The sequence below is a fragment of the Amblyomma americanum genome, chromosome 6 (assembly GCF_052857255.1).
Source record: "Amblyomma americanum isolate KBUSLIRL-KWMA chromosome 6, ASM5285725v1, whole genome shotgun sequence".
NCBI lineage: Eukaryota > Metazoa > Arthropoda > Arachnida > Ixodida > Ixodidae > Amblyomma > Amblyomma americanum.
In genome coordinates this window covers 12052505-12070272 of record NC_135502.1, presented here as the reverse complement: position 1 = coordinate 12070272, position 17768 = coordinate 12052505, and the positions used below count along the sequence as shown (strand labels likewise).

General features: G+C 46.1%; 1 protein-coding gene across 2 annotated transcripts in view; it reads right to left on the bottom strand.

Annotated features, from left to right (window-relative positions):
• Positions 1 to 17594, bottom strand: part of LOC144136314 (uncharacterized) — a 27920-nt gene extending 10326 nt beyond the window's left edge. For both annotated transcript variants that reach the window (XM_077668560.1, XM_077668559.1), the window contains exons 1-5: positions 16872 to 17594; positions 11381 to 11560; positions 7749 to 7863; positions 5446 to 5644; positions 1978 to 2192 (exon numbers count right to left, since the gene is read on the bottom strand). In XM_077668560.1, the coding sequence (XP_077524686.1) occupies positions 1978 to 2192; positions 5446 to 5644; positions 7749 to 7863; positions 11381 to 11560; positions 16872 to 17416 (1254 nt within the window). In that variant the 5' untranslated portion in view covers positions 17417 to 17594. The remainder of the gene's footprint in view (positions 1 to 1977; positions 2193 to 5445; positions 5645 to 7748; positions 7864 to 11380; positions 11561 to 16871) is intronic.
• Between the last annotated feature and the right edge of the window lie 174 nt (positions 17595 to 17768).

Sequence of the window (17768 nt, the reverse complement as noted above, 5' to 3'; positions counted from 1 at the left end):
ATTACAGGCCAACAAGCGTTCATGCGCGTACAAGACCTCAAAAGCGAGCCGATAATTTACAATACAATTTTTAAAACTGCCCACTTCCGCACCTAGCGGCGACTGCGGTGCTGCGCTTTCGCCTGAATCCGCGCTCATTACGTCAGCGCTGGACTGCTAGCATTGGTTTGCGGGCGTCGGCAGCCGGTGGAAGGCGTGAGTGCGAGGGGTTGGCAGAGGAGTGTTGACATTTCAGCGTGCAAAAAGTGACGAGAGGAGATGGAAAGGCGCCAAGACGCGGAAATTCAAATCTTGACTACAGATAACTCAGCTTCTACGACGCGCATTTAAAAAATTTTTGCTGGAGGATATACGTGAAGCGGCACCCTTTAGCATCCTAGGAACATCGCATCTTTGTTGAGGCCCCCTTTCACAGCCCCTTTAAATGCACAGGTGCGAATTGGAATGTTATCCAGTGCTATGAAAATTGTTCTACCCCAGGTGCTTGCGATAAGGTAGCCTTAGCGCAGCTCTTTTTATTCAGCACAAAATAAAGCCCGTACAATTTTTAACATACTACGCGACAGCATGCTCTATGTGCCCTAATGCAATGCACTAAGGCTACCTCATCAGAAGCACCCTGGGTTGGACCATTTTCATGTGCTCGATAACTTTCCAATTAACACCTCAGTGTTTAAAACCATATTTATTAAAGTTAATTAATGTTTATCAATTAAAATAAGTGGAATGAAAAAAACAACATTCACTTCATTTCATTTAGAAAAGTATAGTATAGTACTTTGTTTTTAAATCTTGATCCACTTTGGGTGGAACAATCTGTATGTAAACTGCTACCATATTTACTTGCATAATGAACGCGCTCGAATAATGAATGCACCCCATTCCTTTTGCATGCAGCTTCCTGATGATGATAGTAAATGCTAGCACTTTTGCAGATGCCAGAATAACAATGCTATACTATAAAGAATGTGCAGAATGTCCAGAGTACGATACCCCACCCTGCAGGATGAATGGGCACTAAAAATGTTGCGTAAAAAATCCAAGAAGCAATAGAAACAACAGCTAGTAGAAAATGGTTTCTCTGTTCTATCTGCCACAAATAAGATCGTAGCTATAGCAATTTGTTGTGGCTGGTCTTTGTGCCTACAGACAGACAAAAAAACTTTACTTCTGCAAGTGAGATTTAGACCCTGCTGGGTCCCTGGGCCACTGCGTGGTCCCACACTGCATCATGTAGGTCATGTCAGGACATGACGTCGTCAGCCCGAGGCAAGCTGCGATGTTGGGTCTGCAGACGTGAGCTTGAACGTGCAGACGCGAGGAGCTAGAACAGAGTACCTTTCACAACATTTATTCCAAAGAGATGACAATGCATATGGCCTCCCCAACACTTGCAAATCCTTCCTTTGACTCTGTCACCTTCTTGTGACTTAGCCGTGTTTCTAATATCTGTGCCATGCAGGGACCCTAAACATGACACAGTGGTGTGCACAAAAGTTGCTCGTGTCTGGGCCATATTTAAGTGCTTGTGGTGACAATTCCGCGGATAACAGGTGGGCAGGCTGGCGTGGCAATACTGTTTATTGGGTTGACTTGCACCCACAATGAATTGAACAGCTTGGAAGTGTCAAAGATCAGAATGCCTACTGCTCTTGGCCAAGCGCAATTCAAAGGTGACTAGGAACTCTAAAAACAAAGAGCAGAAAGCACCTACGACAATTTTGCACACTGTAAAAGCAGCTGCACACGTCGACACTCACTCCAGATAAGTTTGGTTGCCTCTTGATTCAGGAAGTGATAAGGGCGCACGCTGCTGGCTTAGGGCATAAACAAACAAGCATTCAAAAGCTTTGCAGCAATAAAAAAGCTGGAGAGTTCAGCACAAGCCAGTAGAGGTAGGCGCTAGTTGTTCGAAACAGATTACGTCCCAGAAGGACATCGCGAGGTAGGCGGTCTGATTGAAGGGCAACCACCAACCTCGACGAGGTCCACCTTGTGATGCTGGGCGGCATAGTGGAGCGCGGTCTCCCCCACGCGATCTTGGAGCTCCAGATGAGGATGAGCGCTGGGAGTGGTGGTGAGCAGCTTGACAGCTGTACGGCAGTCAATCCGCACATAGCCCTCTTTGCCACCACTTTTCACACACAGCTGGCCTCCATGGGACAGCACTGCCCGGTGCAGGGGGGTGCGCCCTGAAATTTCCAAGCATAATACAGTTTGAACATGAGAATCTGATACATACTGCTTCCTTCATATCTTCTTTTTTTTTTCTTTTAATGGAGAGGAGAGAGGGTTAGTGGGTGGAGGAGGAGGAGGAGGAGGAGGGGGGGTGGCAGGCGAGGGGTGGAGAGAGAGACAAGACACCGCAGTCTCTAATAAGAGTTGAGGGGCGGGCAGAGTGGAGCTGGGGTATGGCGTGTCACAAGGTGATTGATGCACTGGATCATGCTACCTGCTTGCAGCCTGAACTAGTCAGTAGCAGCGGCTGCTCCATATGGAGAGAACACTAACGCCAACACATATCCTGTCGCAAGATTTGCACTGATCATCTGTGAATTATTTATTCCCTCTTATGATCAAAGTTTAAGTAGCAAGTGCAGTGCCCTCTCCTTAGTTGATTTGTGCACTGCAGGAGTATCATTTGCCCAAATTGTAACCATCATGCACCATCAACAGGCACACTTGTCCAGTTGCCAAACTGCAAACTCAAGGTCTTATATTCACCAGCTCTCATAAAATTTAAAAATGGTGGGCAAACGAGTAGGTATTTAAGTTGTTTTCAGCACCGCTAAAATTATTGATCCTCTGCAAAGAGACAAATCCATGAGTAAGCAAGACAAAAAAGGATGTGAAATTGGCCATAAGAAGCAAACTGTTCCATGTGATGAAGGTGTCCATCCCATACCACTATCATGTGGAAATGAATATATCGGGCAGACAAGCAGATGTGTAAACATGAGAATGAAGGAGAGCACGGTACGGTGTTACTAAGCAGGAAATGGCACAGTACACAACACTGACTAAAATGCAGACCTGAAGGAATGGCTAACTAGGAAGACGAAAAGTCAGTAAGTTTGGAAGCAAAGCAGACTAAGCAGCTACAAACATCACGCAGAGAGCAGCGAGTGGCGACGACGTTTGCCGATACCAATTTACCGTATTTATTCACATAATTTGTGCACCCCCAACAGTTTACCAGTATTTTTGAAAAAAAAAAAAATTTACTTGGATACCATATATACTTGTGTAAGGGCCGCTCTCGTGTAGGGGCCGCACCCAAAACTTAGCAGCTGGTAATTCGAAAAAAAAAAAAAAGCCAGCCAAAAGAATTGCTTCATGTGTGCATAATTTTTGCCCACGTGGCATGTTACATAGGGCACTGGTAAACACTGCCTGCGACACTCAGTACGACCACTTGTGCGTCGTCCCTAGCCGGACTCCACCCGGATTGTGAACATGCAATGCCTCAGCGCTGCTGAATTGTCTTGTGCTCTAGGCATTCGCACCAGAAAAGACAAAATGTTATGCTGAGCAAAAAAAACTAGAATGAGGAGTACCTACGCCAGCGGCGAATTTCTTTGTGACGTTGCGCCGCCCGCTGTATTAAATGCCCTCCATAATTTTTGCTTTGCGCTGCGCATGCGCCGTCATGCAATCCCAAGGAGAGCTACATAATGTGAGCCGGGTCTTACATTTGGGTATTTATTTTTTGGCCAGTGAGCAGTGCAAGATAAGGGGGAGGGGTCTAAGTATAAGCAGCAATATACAGTATATATTGCGCATTATGATCTTTGCAGCGTTTCAGGACTTGTCCAGAAAATTTGAGCATAATTCTCGCACCCCATTTTTGAAGCCTTAATTTAAAGAACAGAAGCTTGCAAATTACAAGAGTAAATACAGTACATACATCAAGGGAGATTCAATGTGTTCTACAGACTCTGAAGTTCTAGTAACCAGCAAAAAAACTCGCTGCTTGCTTCTCCCATTTTACTCCGTTTCCAAGATTAAAATGCATGCTGAACCTCAATCTACAGCAAGGGTTGCACTGCGATAGGTGGCATTGGGTGCCACCTATGCCCATTCAAACGGCTGATATTATCACCTATAGTGCCCAAGACATTCATTTCAGTGCAATTAGGTACCCTTTTGGCCATTCTCATCAAATCGGCACAGCGAATCTCGTATTGGCACATAAGGGCAATATTGTGACGAAGAAGACGACGAACTGTGCAGTGGCGCGGGCAGGAGCGCTCGCGCTAGGCCAGCAGCCATTAAATCATCTCACTGCCATCGATCATCGCGTCTCTTTCTTCAGCTGGCCGCCACGTAACATTATTGGTGCAGGAGTCTGAGTGGGAGCACTGAGCTGTCAGCGTTGTAAGCCAACTAGATTTTTCAAAAGAAAACTTTGTAAATGAAAAAAAAAAAATACCTTGGGCTTTACTGGGTGCACGCAAGGCTCAATGACTGCGTACGTGCAGTGTTCAATCACAGTCCTAGTTCCACATTAGCAACAATAATACTCTATAGTTGCGTAAATTTAAAGTTCTTTACAGCAATTCTTATTACCTCACTGCAGAGACACTGCAGGCATGCGAGATTCAACACCTATGTTCTGTTCCATAGGGATTGTGTATGAACTGTGTCGGCACTGCAGCTACTGTATGATAGAACAGAAAATCTTGGGGCCTTCTTAACTACTCTTAAAGAAAAAGCAATAGTCTTTTTGCAATTTTCCTGCAAAAGTTCCGGTTGGAACCGGTTCCACTGCCCTCATATGGTATGTATGAGTCACTACCTTCTGGAATGTTCGAGTACCTTCCATTGTATTATCATATGGAACTATACTAATCCGACACACTGATCGTCAATAATCCACCTTAATCCATTTTCTTGGGTGGGCCTACTTGCAAAATCTCAGGGGTCTTTAGAAATTCCTTAGGGTGAGCAAACTTCCAAGTTTTAGAAGTTGTCACCTGCCACAGTGGGCAGGTTATGACGTCAGTCACATGACCTCTCTCGACCAATCAGGATGGGCCATCAAGGCAGGTTGTGATGATGTCACAAAGCCACATGACCGCTCTCGACCAATTGGAATTTCGTTATGGAGAAACGGGAAACTGCATGATGACAACCTAAATGCTAGCGCACTGCTAACGGTTTTTGTCTTGCCATGGCCTTTTGGTTTCTCGATATGAAATTGCATGAAAAAAGCCTAAGATGTGCATTTTTTTTTCTTTTTACTCTGACAGCATCAGGAGGACCATGAAAGCAAAAACTGTGCAGTGGCGGCGTCTGTGTGAAGCCTCCATCCACTAGGTGGTGTTTAGGGGCATTTGCCTCTCTCCACCTGTCAAACTGTCCCCCTCCCTAAGTGTGAAACGCAGTAGCATATGGTTTGTGCTTATGCATAGTGTGGCAGCAGTAGAGGCCAAGAGCAGAGACCTCTGTTGTCTTGGATGTTGACGGAGCCTGGGCACGGCGGTGCAAGCAGCTCCTCTATGCAGTGGTGGCAGCCCCGCTCGGCGGCCAGGTGCATGGGGGTGGCGCCATCTGCATCGCACGTGTCCCGCCTGGCACCAGCCGCACACAGGACGCCCACCACCAGGTACTGCTGTAGCTCACACGCATAGTGCAGTGCAGTCTGCACACAGCACACGTGCAAATTTGTGGCGTTGCATAATTTCTGCCTAATCACCAGGGGCCAGAAGGTTACCAGCCCGAAAGATAACAAGCAGCATCAGTGCCAACATTAAAAACTTCTGCAAACTGAAAAAATGACGAAAGTGATGGCGTTCCGCTGGCACTTGCACTGCGCTGCAATGATTTGTCCAAGGAAGCAAGTCAGTCACTTCAATAATGTATGTTGGCGGGATAGTTGGTTTTGCATTTTTGAAAAAGACATGGCACTACAAGTACACGCACAGAAAGACAGGCGCCAACTTCCAACTGTTTATTCCGAAAGTGAAGCACATGAATTTACAGCATTGAGCTACTTCCCCTTTAATACATCCTGTGCCTTATCTTTGCTGACACTTTTTGCACCGCATTCCCGTGTCTGCATAGAAAGTCAAACTCTGCCATGTATAAGTTGGTCAAAACATCACTTATGCACAGGGGTTCTTTTTTGTTTATGTGAAAGGCTTCTAACACAACCCTTGCCAGCATACTCTTGCTTCTGCCTAGAATCTTCATATCAGATTGTGTTTTGCTATTAATTCTTATTGTAATTATATAACTTCTTGTCCCCCTTGCTCAATCAAACCCTTTTGAAAAAAATAAGCGCTCCCCGAGTTCTATTCAATGCCGGCTTTCTGAGCCAGATGTGAAATGACTCAATGTGATGCCTCTTGAACATATTATGCTCCAAGGCCAAGACTCTCACTTCTTTGAAGGCGATTCTATGGTTGGCGAGCTCGCAGTGTTCGGCAAGGGGTTGCCTTCCGAATTCATTGACCGGACATCATTCTACTGTTGACTGATCATCTGATTAAGGTTTTTTGTTTCTCGCTGATATATGAAGCCAGTGGATAAGAAACGCCATTATAAATTTTTAGGGGGAGGCATTCAGAATCTCAGGTCACTCCTTGCTGAGGGTATGTTATCGTGATTTTTTTCTTTTTTTAGTCAAGGGAGCCCCGCCGCCGTTGCGGCAGAGGCGAGCTCTGACTTGTATCCATCGCCTCGGTGGAGGCACTGGAGTTCCGCGGGAAACCCGCGGGCATGGGAGTGGTGGACTTCTCCCAAACGGGGAAGCCTTGTGGGCTGCCGACTTGAAGGCCGACAGGCCCGTCTGTGGGGGTGGCATAGCAGCTCTCGCTGCATCTGCCAGGGGCGCGGATGGCCCTGCCTCAACCTCACTTAGTGTGAGCTGGGCAGGTGCCGAAGGCACCTCTTTCCTCTCCACTTCAGAAGAGCACATGAGTTTTGGTTTCCTCAGAAGAAAGGATACGACGGATGCCTTGTGATTAAAGCGATGGTTGGAATTAAAATTTAAGCAGTGGCCGATATGAGCTGCCTTCCAATACATACCAAAATTTAGGTCCCCCCCTTGTCTTCTTATAAGGCCGTCAAGGAATGCCAAAGTGTTGGCACGTTGAGTCATGGAACATCCTGCTCACAATGGCGACACTGATAGGACTCCAAGAACGCTCCTCTCTGCGAATGTTATTGGGCTTCGCCATGTGTTAAGAAAGGGAAAGCGAAGGCTGCTCCCTTCTGCTCCTGGCTAACATTTCAGACATCCATGAAGAAGGGACAGAGCTGGTCTCAGAATTTCTTAACTTTTGTTTCAAAAACCCAGCCAGACGGACTTCAGTCAAAGATGTTCTTGTTCAAATTTTGCGAAAAATGCTAGAATCCATAAATTTTACCGAAATCGATGCAAACTGTGAGCCCTGGAAATGTCAGTACTTTTGTCTTACAAACACAAAAATACAAGTGAAGCATGAGCACGGACTACTAGACTGCTATAAAAATCTTCATTGGTTAAGATGATATTACACTTATCTTGAGATAACAAATAGTGCAGACAAAGCAAGTGAAAAGGGAGAGCGTCAGGTTTGAGTACAGGTGTAGATATAACAGTAAGTCTAGAGGAAACGAAAAAGGGTTAAACAATCCTCAATACAATGGTAAAACAGGTAGCACAAGAAAGGCTTCCACATGCGAAATATGCCCTACGACATTTTTAAAATATCAAAAATGAGAATAAATTGTAAGAACCCCAAAAAAGGGGGCCTACGCACCTGCCCTTGGTAATCAGGTGCATCCAGTAGGTCACAGCTGTTTTGCCGGTGAATGTGCTCCACCAACCTGTACACCAGTGCTGGCTTCTTTTGAGAAACTGCCTCATGGACGTACCTGTAGTGGCAACAAACTCTATTAGGAAGATTTGACAAAAGCATGTGTATACCTTGCACTTGTTGCCAACTCCCATGCTTCCCACACCTCCAAAGCTATGTCAGCACATGAAACAAGAATACCATGCAGACCGTTTGGCACCTAACCTAAAAGAGACACTGAAGATAAAATGAAGTTACCACACTGTACTGGCAAAGATGCTAGTTTCAGTGAAAATGGAGCTTTATTAAACTAGACATGACCAAAAAATGAATATGTGTCAGTACAACTGGCCGATTTTGCAAGTAAAAAGTGGCACATCAATTTTTTTTGGCATGGATCCCAGAGATCATGCACTTCAAAGTGGCGGACATGGGAGTCTTTTCCGGCTGGGCACCAGGAGTTTGAATAGAGTTACAGGGAAATTTTTTAATGCAATTTTATTGGCAATAAATGTCTTTCAATGCCAGACAAACATCAACATACCCAGGAGGAGCAATAGAATTAATTTTTACTAAGATTTATGATTTGAACTGAGTGATGCTCAGTGTCTAACAAAAATTAAACAACACTGAGACAGGACAGATGGCAGTGCTAACTAACACCATTTCCAACTCACTCCTAAACGTACTTGTTGCTGGGCTAGTTGGTCCACAGCTCTGCTAAAGAACAAACTGCACAAAAATATCTGATATCAGTTGCCAAATCGGAATGCAGAGTGTTGATGGAGGAACTGTGGGAGGTCTCAAGAGCATCCAGTCAGAGAGATGGGATGTTGAATGGAATCGGGAGACTCTCCACGTAACAGGGTAAGCGGACACGGAGACGGATTGCAGATGAGCATCTTTGTGAGACCTCCACGAACATTGAGAACAGCAGACGGCAGCAGCAGGTGTGTACGGTGAACAAAGGAAGGAGACAGCGTAAATAAAACGGTAACAACTGACATGGAAGGACACGGGAGAGACACAAGCACTGAAGAATCTGGTGCAACGTCGATGCCTTCAGTGATGGCAAGCTTCTGTGGATACACGGAATAGGTGTTGTTGGCCAGTTCATCAAACAGTTCAGACAATTCTACCTCAGCTGAGGCGCAATCGATCACGGCGTTATTTTCAGACAAGAAGTGAAGTCCCACCCGAGAAACACGTCGTGGGAACAAGAGGAAGGACGGGACCAAGATCTCGACACTACAAAATATCTGCAATGAAGGCATGCATTGCACATACACCCAAAGGTGCGATCTTTTCTTCAGTAGCAGTGCAGAGCGACAAACCAGAAAATACCACTTTGTGTAAATGATGGCAGTCTCTCCCATGAATCACTGACACAGCAGCACCTGTGTCGACAAGTGCGTATATACAGATAGACCATCGGCACTGACGGCTAAAATGTTTGTGGGGGAAATTTGAGGCCTTCAGCTGCTCGAAGAGCACGTTGTTTTTGCCTCAGGACATGCAGAATTTAACTTTCCATCCTCAGCGGATGTAGGGTGACAGCGTGAAAGTGACAGCGGACGGAGACATGGGGACGGCAACGACGGGTCGTATACGGACACTGGTTGTTAGTGTACACATTTGGAGGTGGAGCAGAACGAAGCAACTGAGGTGAGCAGGCAGAAGGCGCAGCCTCAGGAGGGGCGACCATGCAACGATGACAAAAGTGGGCCACATGTCCGGGGAAACCACAGGAGAAAAATACAGGACAGTTGTCCGGGGTTGCGCCAAGGGTTGTAATGTTGCAGAGGGGGAGGATGAAGCGAAGCCACATGTGGAACCGGTGCCGGGCACAGGACAGGCTGACTGGGTGGAAATGCCACAGGCCAAGGCCATGTAGCCAATGTGGCGTATGTCAAGGGCACTGAGATAGGAGCGGGTTGGCTATAATGTGCCGCTGCTCCACGTACGTCAAAGGAACAATGGAAGGGACTTCAGGGAGGGCTGGAAGAGCTTCTGGGACTTGTTCTCAGATGACACGCTGCAACGCAGGCACTGGAGGAGAGGCAGCGTCATGACTCAGGTGGACGAGAGCCGACACGTAACTTCTTCCTGAACAAACTGCTTGATCTGGGGGAACAGTGGCGACTGTTCGGAGTCAGATGTCAAAGCCGCAAGAGGCTCTGTGCGCGAGGGCGGAGAATGAGTGAGAATACGACGCCTGCATAGTTCGTCGCAGCTCTGGCATTGGGTGATGATGCTGACAACGGTTCCTGGATTTTTGGCTAGAAGCATTTGAAACGCGTTGTTGTCAATGCCCTTCAGAATGTGGTCGATCTTGGTGCGCTTGGGCATCGAAGCATTCATGCGCTTGCACAGGTCCACAACATCTTCAATATATTACTGAAATTCCCACCATACAGCTGCATCCGGGCATGTAGGTGTTTCTCAGCGTGCAACTTGAGTACCGCAGGCTGGCCAGAGACATCGGCAAAACTCTGCTTGAAGGATATGATATCAGCCTCGTGATTCCGGAATCATAAATTCGCAGCGCGAAAAATGCACTATTGAAATTTCGGCCCAACGCTAGCCAAGCCAAATAAGGAACCTAGTCTTCCCAGCATTTCCGTGGGGGATGAGGCACTCTCGTGATGGCTCTTCCTGTTGACTTTAATTTTAACGGACAGATAAAATGGCATCTTCAAGGAACAACAAAACTTGTCCACAAGCCACCGGTTGCTCTTCCAAGTGGCAGGAGGAGCAGTCCTTTGTTACGGCCTCTCAGCCAGCCTTACCAAACACTGCACTGTGGGCGACACCAGCACTCCAGCAATTAAAAAAAAATCAGCATATACCAATGTTCAATTACATCCAAAAGAACGTAGACAATGATATTCTACCTTGTGACCTATATTTGCCCTCGATTGGGCCAGTAGTTGGCGCACAGCAATTTTTTAAAATCCAGACAGATAAATATGGAAGGCTCCGTATATTCTTTCTGTGTTATTTTCTGACTGACTGAATATATTTTTGTCAATTTTTTGCACAAGTCACTCAAACTTTGCCAATTAGATTTTTTTTCATAAGCAATACATGTCCTGCTTATTTCTTTGTCATTAAATAGACAGCTTTATTTGTTCACCTCTGATGTGCTGCAATATAGAAAATTTTTTATATTCATGGTTGCATAAATTTTTACACACACCATCCTGAAACTGCCTGTGTGAAAGAGTTAAGTGATGCTCGTCATGTCTGAGGTGAATTCCTACTGCCGCATGTGTTCATATGGAAATGGAGCCGCAGAAATCATGTAGATGACCAGAAGCTATTCAATAAATAAAAATTAAAATACAAGCAAACAAAATGTTGCCCAACTCTGTTGCAGAAGAGTTTCAAGTTCCCATTTTGGAAGTCAATTAAAGTGCCCTGTCTTCACATGTAGCAGAAGTTTGCAAGCTATTGCTGCCAGTGCTTGGGAAATCCACTAAGTGAGTACTTCCCCCCACCCTTCACCTAGCTCTGTGTCGGGGACAGGCATACTACCTTTGTTAGCTTCCTTTGTTTTTGGCTCCGGAATGAGGAAGAAATGCGAAAGTACTCACGTGCGTCCACACTTGTCGCGCATTTTCAGGGAGTTGTTGACTACCAGCTTTGCAACAAAGGTAGCTCCCTGGTTGAGAGCTTTCACGGGCAGTGCTTTGTGCAAGCGTGCCCACTGAGGCCCCATGGCACTCTTGCTCTTGGCAGGTGGGCTCACTGGATCTTCTTGGTCCCTGCATGAGCTACCACCAGAGGGCACTTTGGTCAAGTTAGGTTTCAGACCAGAAGTTGCCGTGTCCGCACTCTCAATTAAACCATAATCTGTGGAGGTTTATTGTCAGACATAGTGGGCACACGGTGCAAAGCAGCTGGGATATGGCTCACTCCAAAGCGGTGAAGAACAAGTGACATTTATCACACAATGAGGATAAATCTGCACATAAGACAAAAATAGATGGCACTGCTTGCTGTCCTATGGACAAAAGATAAGAGATTACCTACAGACCTTCACATAATCGACACCAGCATCTGAGCTAAGCTCACTTCAAGACAACAGCTCTTCCTCTTCCAGTTGGCTGCCTACAGTCACCGCCCTGCACGAGCCACAAACATCCAACACCCATACAGCTCCTAACCTCGTCGCTGTGTTTGATTCTCTGCGGTCCATAATTGTATTTCCCTCGGTTGCATAGAGATGGGTTGTGGGCAAAACAGATGCATAGAAGAGAGCACAAGATGGAATGAACGCTGAGTGCCTGCTATATCTTGTTCTTCCTTGTGTAGGTGTGTGTTGTGCACAACCAATCCATACATATGAAACAACTCACTCAGCAACACATCCTACTCAACTTCATTTCCCTTCTTTTGCTATTCGCTCTGTCACTGTGACAGAAAACTGCGCGCCACATACTTTGCCAAAGTCTGCTCAGTACACTTGCTCTCTTAATTTTAGCAGTCACACTTGTTGTCTTATACTAAGCGTTTCCCTTTTCATCTCATCTACAACTTTTTCATTAGCATCTGGCCACAAAATGTGGTTATATAAACCATCATTTGAAAGCCGCCAGTAAAAGCTGCCATGCGCATGGCAGATACCTAGAAGTATCTGCCATGCACATTTTGAACTGCCCCTTACTTTCCAGCGAATTTCTTTCTCATGATCTAGATCTGCTAGATTTGAGTCATAGCCGACACATGCACACTGTTTTTATACACTTTTCCGGGGCTAATTCCAACGGCAGTGCCTGAAGCTACACAAAACATGACTGGAACGGATGCACCGTTTTGAAAGTGCCAGGTCTGCGAATGAAGGGTCTCGCAGCAAGAGCTCGATCTGAACAGGGCAAATGTCTTGAAACATAAACAATACTTTTTAGAAAATTAAGCACTTGATTCAAATTTGATGAGGCCTTTATATTAGCGATGACATTCACCAGCAGTGGCGAATGTCTTCTCTGTCCTTTCTTCTTTCTTCTGTCCCTCTTCTAGTTTTTACACTGACTTTTTCACAACTTTTGCACAACATGCAATGCCAACTAGCCTGGAAACATGCTCTCCTGAATTGCAAACAGCATTTTTTACACAGATAAAATTCATTACATTGCACCTTGTGCCACCATAAACATGATAGTGTTAAGAGTCTTGTTCAGTGGAAATTGCAGCGTTGCCGGCGTGAGCGATAAATCAACAGAGAAGTGACCTATACTCCATCTCATAAGTTCTGCAGCACTATGGAAGGTAGAGACCTCCTCAGGAGCGCGTGTTAAACATATTCCTCCGCACCTCGTCATCTGCTCGCAGTGCACACAGATATGGTTGAAAAAAATATTAAAACAATACTGTCTATGTACCATAAGCGTATACACGCTTATGTATGCTAAATGCAAGCATTTTGTTGAATGTTAAGCCATTTGTCACATTTGCTCATTTAGTTCAACATATGCAAAAAAAGTCAAAATGATAGGCTCGACCTAGTAGTGCCATCTCGTTGTTAGAACGGGAACCATTTCTGTCAACAAACTGACGCTAATATTTAAGCCTAGAAGTGGCAGAATCGTCACTCTATATAAAAAAAAAAGCAAATTTATTGCTCATATGTTTTCTTATAGACAGGAAGAGATGAAGCAAAAGCCCGGTGCCACAAATATGGCCAGTGAGAGTACTCAGCACAGCAGTCCAATGCGAGAGGTCCTGCTCCAAAGAGCGCTGCCGTTTAGAAACAATATTTTAGCACACGCAAGAGTCACACATGATAAACTCACACAATAGCATACGTAATGCAATTTTACGGCAAGGCTCAACTTGAAATGCCGTTTGGCCCGTGTACACCGTGAAGCACGCCATTTTTTAGTGCACGCTACCCCACAAAACCATTTTATATAGGCACTGCATACTGCAGCATCAGAACACTGCCTCTGCACTCATCGCAACTTTGGTAGTGCTGCAAGGTACTACTGAGTCGGAGTACAGGTGGCCCACCTAGGTTATGTGACATTGGGATGTCATCACAATGGCTGCGCCATTTGCTGAGGCAGTGGCACAGCGCATCATTGCACTAGGAGAGGCATGAGGACTCCCAGTGATCCATGAATGTAGAGAATGACCAAATCTGCATCATCATCATCAGCCTGACTATGTCTGCTACAGGGCAAAGGCCTCTTCCATATCTCTCCAATTAACGCTGTCCTGTGCCAGCTGTAGCCAACCTATCCCTGCAAACTTCTTAATCTCATCCAACCACCCAGCTTTCTGCTGCCCCCTGCTATGCATGCCTTCTATTTATTTATTTATTTATTTATTTATTCACATTTCCTGCAGCGCTGTGAAGGCATAATTGCAGGGGGGATACAAACATACAATTTTCAGATAAATCTTACAGCATGCAACATGGGCTCAATCTCTGGTACAAAAAAAGTTATGTAAAACGAAAAGGATCGTCGATGTGAAATCACATGAGTCAAAGTAAGGAAATGGAGAAAGCGAAATATGAAGAGCGGGAAAGAGTATCCAAGTACATAAAGCACATCAGACGTCCGACAACACTGCACGAAACTTTGCCTCGGACTGGCATTCGATCACAGAGTGAAGCAGCTTGTTCCATTTATTGATTGTTCCATTTAATGATAGCTCTTGGAATTCAGTTCGTTACCCTTAATGACCATCAGTTAAGTTCCGCACATATGGGCATTACTCATTATAGTTACTGTGTCATACCCTTACGGCAGTGCTTAAGCGTCCCCTCCAGTTTTTCAAATATGGATACACATGTAGCAAAATTTCTAACATTCAAATTAAGGGTGTCCCCTGCAGCTTAGAAGAACAGCAACCAGAGGCACGAGTGCAGGCTTGAATTCTTTTCCCTTCAATGACGCCTGCACACTCCAAGACAGTGATGAAGCCAGCAGGTATGGGTTTTCGGTGATTAGACTGTATGCACATTAGAGCTTTCTACCTCTCTGGAGTAGCATGCCAGGTGGACAACCAGGCAGACCTCTCCCATTTCATTAAAGTTCTCCTCCTCCTCCTATCTCTAACTGCACTATAATCATAAACTCTGAATATCTTTAACACATCTCTGAGTTTGGAAGCACTGAAAATTTACTTTTGTTTTGGAAAAGGCAAGGCAATTCCCCCTGCAACTGAAAGCTGCAAAACAGCAGAACATGAATTGCTAAAAGGAGCGCCTTTTTTTATCTCGTACTTTTTTTAAACATCAAAAAACACATTGAAGACTGTGTAAACTGTAATAAAATAAAACTAGCAGTTTTCGATTAAGGCCAATTTTCACTACAGAATACCACTTCAGCTTGATTTATGCAATTTTTACTGCCTAATTAAAATTATAAATCTTTGCTCCATCAGTGTCCGAATGCCTAATTCTGCAATGAGGAGAAATATTTTCATTTCCAAACTAACCTCTCAACATGTTTCAGTCAGATGTCCGTCCCTTTTAGTCATACGAACATGTGAACATGAAAACTGAATTTCCTGGCCATAGAGTTCACAGCCATGAATGACTCTGTCATCAAACCTCTGGGATGAGCTTGAAGAACTGTTCCTTACTGGCTTTTCTGCAGGGGCCAAACTGAGGGGCACTGAAGACAAATTGAAGTTGGCCTAGCCTAATGCATTACCACGACCTAAAGACAAGGAGGACACTTTCCCTGAGCATGGACCTCTTATAAGCTAGGAAAGAGTGAAAAATGAGACAGGAAATGCAACCACAGGCCTGTTCAACAACTGAATGGCACTGATGTCTGGGACGATTCTAAGAGCAATGGCCGAGGTTGACAGAATCAATGCACGGGAGAAAATGAAGGATTCTTTATTTATGCCCCCAAATATTACTGGTAATTTTGCTTTGCGACTGCTGTTGCAGTTGTATCCCACATAAAGAAAAACTAAACAAGGCAATAAAACACAGTGACCCATGCTTGGCAGCATCACAGGTGGCCAGTGCAGTTTGGGTTTCCGCTCTCAAAAACAACACAAGCTATGTTCGGCTCAGGTCATTAAAATGCAGCCCTCAGTTCTCAGAAGCGGACTTCGCTGACAGAAACCCAGCTGGCAGTTGCTTTCATTTGAGTTCCCGTTCAACTGCAGTCAGGTACAATTCAAGAACGCAGCAGCAAATGTTCTTCAAAGGAGGCCCTCCAGCCAATGGTGTCCACTGACTGTCATGACATCATAGTTAATCCCCTTACACCTGCTACTGTGGATCACATGGGGCTGGTAGGGGAAAGGTGTTTAAACATGGAATTATATAAATATGATGTCAAGGCACTCGGTTGGCACCAGTGGCTGGAGACCTTGGAGGGGCATTTGCTGTTGTGTTTTCGAGTTGTACACAGCTCGCCTCTTCCCATCGCCTATTTTTCCCCGCGCAAATACCTCATTGGGATTATTTACTGAACCTTGGCCAATCCCCCTGCGTGGGCATGCGCCATGCTAAGGAGAAGAAGCGCTCTCGTCCAGGGCTACGCCGCTACTGACTCGCGGTCGCTTAACGCCGTTGCTGACTCTACGCCAACGTGACAATATGTTCGACAATGAAAGCACATAATTTTAGGCTTTGTCACGTGCAAAGCTGACTTGGTATTCTTGCTTCATAAAGTAAAATCTCGTTCTTGTCGACTACAAACAGCTGCACGTACAACTCGTTGCACACTGCGTTAAAGGGCGAATAACTTCTGCCAGCACCTATCGCTTTTTTAAATGCCAAAAGTAGTTCGAATTTTTGCACAGAGGGCCGTACAACAGGAATACGACGAGGTCCTCCTGCACCAACTCTATTGCAGGGCTAAAATTGCCAGAACTTACATAATAAACGGCCTCTGCATATTCTGCCCAACGATTCATCGCAGCAACACGCGCACGTGTCCCCAGCGCTGTGTTTACAACCTCTGGCGCAACCTTGAGAGCTTCATATGGGCTTCTCGGTGCGCAACCCGCGCACCGCAAACTTCCGTTTGTCAACCCCAATGAATGTGCCCCAGGTCGATTTCGCGGAACGCTAAAACTAAGACATACGAGCAGCCTGCGCAGAAGTACTACCTCTCTGTTTTTCGGGGCAAGATGACTCTGAAGCGGGGCTGAGCCGACGCCTGCCGGTTGAGCTCTTGGACGGCGAGTGGCAACTCCTCGGGGCTAGGCGGTACGAGCTCAGGGCTTGGCGACACCGGCTCGGGGCTGTTCTCGGGCAGGCAGCTCCTGATGGCGTCATATAACTCGTCGGGATCGGGGAGAGAAAGCAAGATGCGGCAGACCTCAAGGATGCTCTCGTCACTCTGAGTGTCGTAGTCTGCCTCTACGCCGCTGCTGTGCGCGGTCTCGTTCGAAGCCGGCGGCGACAACGACACAGCCGAGTCGACGGACGACGGAAGCCCGTAGTCCGGTGAAGGGCTCCGCCGGCCGTCGCTGCTGCCATGGCGATACGGGCACGGCCGAGGCGCGGTTTCGCGGCGCAGAGGGCCTCGGCGCCGAACTTCCGGGCTTGAATCGCCGTCATCCTCACGATCCGGCGACTCGTAGCCCCCGTCGTGAACGCAAAGTGCGTCGAACAGGTATCGCAGGTCCTCGACTGGCTCCCCGCTCACCATCTTGGTTATCGGTGTTGTTGAGATCGGCTAGACCATCTTTCTACGAAACGACCGGCACGTCCGGTCCGTTGACGCCAGCTGGCTACGGCAAAACAAGCGCCCAAGCAGGTTCTACAGCGCCACAACTGGGGCTTAGCAACCGCAACGATGCGTCATGCCGTCACTCCCCTTGTGGTTTGCCTTGTTTGCAAAGTTGTGGCCTTGAAGTCAAGCGGCAATTTGAAGGCTAAACTCGTTCGGTTTTTTTATTCACTTATTATTATTTGTGGCACTGCTTTATAAAATACTTTTATTATTCAATTTACTTTACTACGTACATCTTTAGTTGTAGCAGCTGAACAGCCGACACGAG